This window comes from Protomyctophum parallelum (genome assembly GCF_964188405.1).
Source record: "Protomyctophum parallelum genome assembly, chromosome: 11".
Lineage (NCBI taxonomy): Eukaryota > Metazoa > Chordata > Actinopteri > Myctophiformes > Myctophidae > Protomyctophum > Protomyctophum parallelum.
In genome coordinates, this window is record NC_139707.1 from 15,234,478 (window position 1) to 15,243,078 (window position 8,601).

The following is an 8,601-nucleotide window of genomic DNA, read 5'->3' on the forward strand; positions in this document are numbered from 1 at the left end:
TATACTGCACGCACGCACACATGCATGCATGCACACGCACTTGCACAATTACTATCACTATCTTTGTGGGGATGTCTAAAGCAATTTTGGATTAACCTCTTGAACCCTTAGCCAACCCTTTTTGGGGTTAGCCAAACAAGAATTACCAATCTAGAAGCTCGCACAAGCTTGTAGATATTATTATACTAGAATTTTCATCCCAGAGTTACTTTGCCGCGCACTATGGGAAGAAGGAAATTGCGGGAGTAGTGTAGTCAACACGTTATGGCTCATACACACTGCCTGGTATTTGCTCCGATTATGCTGTCAGGGAGCATTTTTGGCGCTGGCCGAGATCGTGATCTACCTTTTGGGCACCGCTTAACTCAACCTTTTTTGTCCCAGGGCACCCTTTTCATAGCCTAAAAATCTGGGGGCACACCTAGATATACGGTTTGTGTACACTGTATATATACCTGTGTGTATATATAGTAAATATATATATTATATATAATATATATATAATATATATATATATATAGAATATTAGTGGTCCATGGCATGAAAATGTTTGAGAACCACTGCTCTAAAACAACATTGGACAATGATGTTTGACAGTCAGCAATATTGTTGCTTATTCTAGATTTATTTTCTGACTTTTTCAGATTTTCTGACTTGATCTGGCCTGTTAACATTTTCATAGACCTGGTTGCTTGTTTCCCTCTCAGTCAATGTGGCAACCCTGGTCAATGCCGTGTTGACTGTTGTGGTTCTGTATGATGATTTAGCTTAGCACACAACAGCTAGGAGGATGTAGCAGGCTGATGCCGTCATGTTTAACAGTATTTTGCGCAATTTATGTCCCCAAATGTATGGATATGGACTTATGGCTCCATCGCTGCCTCTTTCTTTAGTAGAAGTAGAAATTTAACGTGTTGCGGACTGTTTACCTCCCTCTCACACGCGCACACACACACACACACACACACAGCTGACGTCCTCTCCCACCGACGTCAGCTGTTCATTTATCTCCTTATTCATACACGCTTTGAGCTGAGAGAAGCTATAAAGCGCCTTTTAAATATGACAATGCTGTATATATATCAGCTGCACAGTTCAGGCAAGTGTCTGTGGCATATTTAACTTTAACAAAATAGGTTTTACAGCTTAAATCCGCGCGGCAGTGTTGTGTGTGTGTGTGGGACACGGGGTAGTGTTGTGTGTGTGTGTGTGTGTGTGTGCGTGTGTGTGTGTGCGTGCAATCAGAAGTACTGGCAGTAGCGAAATAACAAACGCGATCTGTCTAATCGTAGTAGTTAGGCACAAACCAAGTAATTTCTAAGAACAATATTGACGTAACTAAGACATTCGCTGAGCGAGCTATATTTTAAATACAGAGATTTAGAAGGAATAAGCGAAATGGTGAGGCGACTCGTGAGGTAAGGTTTCTCTGCGGACTCTGCGGAGAGGGAGATCCATAGGGGAGATCACATTACAGCAGCCAAAGAGGGAGGGGGGGTGGGGGCTGAGAGCTAGTGACGGCTGCGCAGATGTTGGTATGGGGGGCACATCTTTTATGGGCACATCTTTTACAGAGCCAACTCATGTCGTCTACTCTAGAGGGTTAACAATGCCTGTGCTGTGCTGTACTGTACTGTACTGTACTGTACTGTACTGTACTGTACTGTACTGTACTGTACTGTACTGTACTGTACTGTACTGTACTGTAATGGCTCAACATAACCTCATGGACCCTAGCGTCACTATTCTGGTCATAATGGCTGAGCAATGAGCATGAGTGAATAGGCCAACATTCTGCCAAAATAGCAAAAGAAATGTGGTTAGGTATATGGGTTGGGGTGTATATATAACCCTAAACCCTAAAGACCCCTTCCCTCACAGGGACAAGAATAATGTCCCCTCAAGGTCAACTCTGATTGTTATCACTATCCGCATGAGGATTTAGTTAATACACACACGCACTTGTACATTCAAACGTACGCACGCACACACTCAGAGTTTAAAAATGCACTTTATCTTGCTCACGCACACATTGTCTCTCGCGAACATTACATTATTATTAGTAAGACAGGCGTACTCGCAGACACACAACGCACCCTCCTCCTAACACAGGCTAATGATGTCAGCCTGTGGTCCCCAGGGGCCACAGATAAAGATAAGTCCCTTCATGTCTTCATCTGACATGGCTAATGTCTTGATAAATGCCAGCTGGTAATTAGAAAGGCATGTCCCCATTGTCCACCAGCTTCCCCTGGTAAACAACGAGAGAGAGAGAGAGAGAGAGAGAGAGAGAGAGAGAGAGAGCATGAGTGGGCGAGAGAGACTGATGGAGAGAATGAAAAAAGAGAGTAAAGAGGGAGATACTTTAAGATGAAAAGATAGATATCCCACCTGAAAAAAATAAGTGTGTGTATGTGTGTGTGTGCGCGCGCGCGCGGTGCTTGGTGTGGCGTGTAACAGATTGACGGATGGGGGCCACAGAAGGAGAAAGGGAGTGGAGGGTGAAAGGGGGCGGTCTAGAGGGCAGATCTATCACTCTAATGGGTCGGGCCTCCGTCATCCCTCCTCTGCAGGAGGACACATAGGCCCGCTGACCCGCTAGCCGTTAGCGTTAGCGGCCCGATGACGGATGGGCCGCGGGGACGAATGGCTGACAGGAGCGCTGGCGCTAATTTAGCCCCAACGGGCCGACACCGGATCAGTGGACCCGTAGAGGACAGCGCTGGCTGTGGGAGTCACTCCGTCACAGCTGTCCCGCTGTGTTGAGACCTCATTTATAGTCTGTAGTACACCGGTGTGGCCAATATGGCACAGCAGCCATATTGGAGTATAAGGTCTGAGAAATCCAAAACAGGGTTTTGTCAGGGTTCATGTGGTTTAAATGACTGCTGTTATTGCTGACATAATAGACATATTTCGACCTCAAGGTCATGCGTTTGGGCAGCACCAACTCAGCGTATGAGTTGTATGGCTTGGTTTGCGGCAAGTCGTGCCGTACGGACTGGGAGCTGATGGTACAGTATGGTGTTGCGTTCCAACTCAGCATTCCATCTCCCAGAGGTCTAGCACATTGTGAAAGGGGATAGACTCCCACATTCTGGCTGGCTGATACCGACAATAAGCCTCTCCAACTCGGTTACTTACTTACTTAATCTGCATTTCATCAGAAGTGTGTATCAGATGGGGATGGCCTGCGTAATGGGATGTGTGCGAGACTTGTTTGGACCCAGGTGTTGACTTAATGAGATTACACAGCTGCTCATTGGTGGGTTCTCTGCAGGGGCTTGTTGTGTTAAGTGAGGATTCATCTGAGGAATGCTAATTGACTGATCATCCAGCTCACAACACACCTCACATCTCACTTCAGCTCATATTCATCACTCCACGCATTGGTGGAAGAAGTAGCCTCGCATGTATTTAAGAGGGTGGAAAAGGGTGAAAGAGGGTGAAAAGCGACCGCGGCCACGCTGAAACAACCTTCAAGAGGCTGGTGCGTGGCTGGTGGCTGTTCTCTGTTCAGGAGGCACCGGCTCGCGACGGCGTCCTCAGTGAGACACTGGCGGTGGCGCCGCTGGCGTTCCCTGGCCAGACGGCGGCGACACTCGTCAGCAATCTCCTCCGTGAGAGTGTGGAGGTCGCGCTGCTGGGGCAGATCGGTGCAGTGTGCACGCATCCACAGGAAGATTCTCACCTGTTTATTGGCAGTCAAAGAAGATCAGGAGAGTCGTCCAAAGCACACTTGCTGGAGAAACACTCGCTCTCGCAGATGCTGTTGACAGTGCCATTTCTCTTTCTAACCAACCATAAATGTCTCTTCTCTTTGATTGTTCCAGGTAAAAACAGCCATTTGCACTGACACACTTAGGATGACTCCGCATATTGTTGTCGGTATGATCAACAGTTCACTTTTCATATTTGCGGTTTCTGTTGTCTTGTCTTGTCTTGAAATAATTCATCATAATTTTTGTAACCTGGCTCTGCCTCAACCTCCTTTGGTTCTTTGACCTCCAGATCTTCTCCATACTGCATAGAGAAATCAATGTGTTGCAGCACTATATTGATTCCTTCCTCATCTGTACGATCAAATGGCAGAAATCTCACCATGCTGTAGTCATCAATTAGACCACAGATGGCTGTAGTTAGCTTCCTGAACTTCTCACTTCTTAGTGAGTGACAGTTGTCCTCCATCATGGAGTACATGTCTGGATCCAGGTATTTTTCAATTTCCTTCTTGGCCTTGGGGCTGAGCAGGTCCATCTTGGTCATAATGTTAACTTGGGGAATCTCCAGTGATATCATGGCACTGAGGGCAGCCATGACTCCTGAGATAAACTTAAAAGTCTCCACCATGAACTGGGAGTCGACCAGAAAGACACCACACACCCTGAACTCCCACTGCTGCAGCTGTTCCACTAGCTGTCTCATCACTGGTAGGTGGGTGTACAGCTCTATCTGACCAGGGCAGTCAAACAGTATGTAGTCATCTTCCACGTGACCAAGGTTCTCCTCCAGCCAGTCAAAGTTTTGGGCAAAGTATTCCATGCAGAAGACCAAGGCTCCGTTAGGACCAAACCTCAGGGTGTCGTCCTCCATTACGTCATCCACCTGGATCAGCTCACGGATGTCTGCCATGACTGGGTAGTCAAAGTGTTCTGCTGCAGGGTCCAGATTCACCACCTGAACAGGACGGTTGATTGCCTCTGCATGTTGGATCAGAGTGGAACAGTAGGTACTCTTTCCACTGCCAGCTGGTCCCATCACTAGTTGTGCGTAGCGAGGCATTTTGCCTCTCCTCTCCTCGCTCAGGTTTGTACCCCGGTCAGACTTTATATTCTACACATTCACGCATGTTTCTGTTGTCAAACGGTGTGTGTATACCTTATTAACGCAGACTGCTGGGAGAGTGCTGTCACTTTGGCATGGATCAACTTTGACCAAAAATAATACAATGAAAAACAGGTATGGCCAGGATTCATGGCTGTTATGTCACGATGTGTGACCATATATGGAGACATGATGGCACGATGTGTGACCATATATGGAGACATGATGGCACGATGTGTGACCATATATGGAGACATGATGGCACGATGTGTGACCATATATGGAGACATGATGGCACGATGTCTGACCATATACAGTATGGAGACATGATGGCACTATGTGTGACCATATATGGAGACGTGGGTGACTAGACGTGATGTTACGATGCGTGACCATATATGGAGACGTGGGTGGGTGACTAGACGTGATGTTACGATTTGTGACCATATATGGAGACGTGATGGCACGATGTGTGACCATATATGGAGACATGATGGCACGATGTGTGACCATATATGGAGACGTGAGGTGACGGATTGACGGACTGGCGGGAAATGCAAGTTTTCATAGTAAATGTGACATGCGGTCGCAAAACGTATTACATTTTGAAGCAAACTAATACTGTAGGCCCAACTTTACTGTAGGCCCAACTTTACTATTCATATTATTGTATTGTATGATTTTTTTTAACAACTAGTATTTACAGTGTGTATATATAGTAAATATATATATTATATATAATATTATATTAATATTATATATAATATATATATATATATAATATATATATATATATATATATATATATATATATATATATATATATATATATATATATATATACATATATAGAATATTAGTGGTCCATGACATGAAAATGTTTGAGAACCACTGCTCTAAAACAACATTGGACAATGATGTTTGACAGTCAGCAATATTGTTGCTTATTCTAGATTTATTTTCTGACTTTTTCTGATTTTCATACATTTTCATAGGCTTATTTCCCTCTCAGTCAATGTGGCAACCCTGGTCAATGCCGTGTTGACTGTTGTGGTTCTGTATGATGATTTAGCTTAGCACACAACAGCTAGGAGGATGCAGCAGGCTGATGCCGTCATGTTTAACAGTATTTTGCGCAATTTATGTCCCCGAATTTATGGATATGGACTTATGGCTCCATCGCTGCCTCTTTCTTTAGTAGTAGTAGTAGTAGTAGTAGTAGTTTAGTATTTACAGTGTCTGCCCTAACACTCGTGCCAAAATGATGTATTTGTTGTTGTATGTATGTATGTATGTTCATCCTTAGGACCCCAAATCACACCTTGGAAAGCATGAGTGTCTATTTCAAACAAAGTGTTTTTTGACTGCGGGGGGGGTCATATTTTGACAGCAGGAATTGAAGTAGGATGTTGATATTCATTCATCAGCCAACACTACCCACTGGCAGGTAGTTACCCCCCCCCCCCCAGATAGGATGTATAGGGCCTTAGTCCTACTCCTCCTCCCTGCCAACACTCCCCACTGACAGGTAGTTACCCCCCCTTTTGATTTACATCAAAAGGGCATGTTAGCTCAAACCCACACTTCAACATTTTAGTTTTAAGATGTTGATATTACTTGCGCAAGCAGAGCGCGCAAGTAATAATTTCGCCCGGTCCGTAGGCACCGTCCCAGCCAACCCGCCACTTTTGATGCGTATGCAAATAAAACAGCAAATTTGTGCCTGATTTGCTGGGACCAGATTACATAAATGACCATATTTCTTACGTCATCATTGAGAGCTAGTCATACATGTAATACATATATATAATCTGTAAAATAAAATAGCAAATTGTGCCTGATTTGCTGGGACCACCAGAGTACATGGTGTGTATACGTATGTATGACTAGCTCTCAATTATGACTAGGGATGGGTATCATTAGGATATTTTCGAGACTGGTACCGATTCCGGTTCTGCTTATCGATTCCGGTTCTTAACGGTTCCCTATTTCGGTTCCAAAATGGTATAAAATAACTTAAATAAGAGGTCAAATGTTTATTTAACAAAAAAGCTCAATGTCAATTTGAGTATATATATAATGTACAATGAATAGTGTAACATCCTCTCCTTTATTGAGCCATTTGTGGATAATATAGTGATTATTTTAAATTAAAATTAAAAGTATTTACCCAGGGCAATAGTGTTGTAGGCTACTTCTCTTACTACTAACTACTGACAATGACAAATAAAAGCATGTCTGAGATCTGAGAGCAACACACACACACACACACACACACACACACACAAACACACACAAATTAGCATCGCTAATGGGGGGGGGCATCTCCAGCCGATAGGTGAGAACGGCTCCCCTCTCCCCCTCACTCGTGGTGGTAACAACAAGGAAGTCAACACACACACACACACACACACACACACACACACACACACACACACACACAGCAGCCTGCACTCATGCCGCCACAAAATAAATCTAAAGTGTGGTTGCATTTTAGAATATGCAAGGAGAACAAAGAACACATATGGGATGGCCCAAGTGGGGCGAAAAATCCGCGGCAAAAAATCCGCGGCGAGTCACGCATGGGACAGGGGAAAAGGCCCCTGACCTCCTGGGCTCCAGGCGCGCTAATTTGAGCCGCGGTCATCCACACTTTTCTACCCCAAGAAAGAGCCTCGTCGGAAGGGTCTGCTTTTTTTTGGTGTTTTCACATCTGAGTTTCAATCGGAAGAGAAGCTTTGATTATAGGCTATATATATATTTTTTTTTTAGAGGTAATGCCTGCGTCAGGCAGTTGACTTGTTTTATTAAGCCTAATTATTTGTGCGTCACTGCTTTCATGAAGGCTGCAACAGTTGTTGCTTCAATGCTTATCGTTTTTTATCGCTGATGCAACGCGTGAACGCGGTGTAGGCTTGTAGATCAGCTCTGTTCCCTGCGCTTCTATTAAAAGGGTAGAAAATAAATAAATAGCGTGTGACCGCGTGTCTGTGAGAACCGATAGAGAGAACCGAAATTGAATTATTGTAATGGGTACCCGGTACCCAGGCACGTTCGGTTCGGTACATACTTGGTCCCGAGTTTCGGGACCCACCCCTAATTATGACGTAAGAAATATGGTCACTTATGTAATCTGGTCCCAGCAAATCAGGCACAAATTTGCTGTTTTATTTGCATGCGCATCAAAAGTGGCGGGTTGGCGGGTGTGTTGATAGCCAGGTTATCTTAACTGGTTCTCAACCTGTGGGCCCGGCCCCTAATGTTAAACAAATGTCATGGTATTTTTCTTCTTTACAACTTTGATAAATTACTTTTCATTGTGACACTGATGAATAGGAACATAATGTCAGTGCCATTGATCCAAACAGGAATACAAATAAAATGTGCATTGCCCACCCAACTGACAACTTAACATGCTATTCTGTTGCAAGTGGTTAGATGGGTGGGAGCCCTACGTCATATGAATGTCAAATATGTCATAGATCAGGTCCGATGCATGGAATGGAACATATGTAAACAATCGCCAGCAGACGACATGCACATGTTCTGATCCTGCCCTAAATTGACAACGTTCTGGTCTGCTGTGTTTAACTCACTCAGGGAGGTGTTGGGTGAACCAGTTGACCCTGATCCCCTCACTGCCCTTTTCAGTATGCCTAATGCGTCCAGTTCTGCACGTCGACTTATTGCCTTCACAACTTTACTTGCCAGAAAGCTTATTCTCCTTAAATGGATACATCCCTCTTTTCGCTGATCAGAGCTTTGCTTATTTATTTT

At 44.4% G+C, this 8,601-nt stretch overlaps 1 protein-coding gene across 1 annotated transcript; it reads right to left on the reverse strand.

Annotated features, from left to right (window-relative positions):
• Positions 1-3,889: 3,889 nt before the first annotated feature.
• Positions 3,890-4,850, reverse strand: LOC310867428 (GPN-loop GTPase 3-like). Its single transcript, XM_083777517.1, has one exon. The coding sequence runs from the start codon at positions 4,780-4,782 to the stop codon at positions 3,910-3,912; it is 873 nt and encodes a 290-aa protein (XP_083633643.1). The 5' UTR covers positions 4,783-4,850; the 3' UTR covers positions 3,890-3,909.
• Between the last annotated feature and the right edge of the window lie 3,751 nt (positions 4,851-8,601).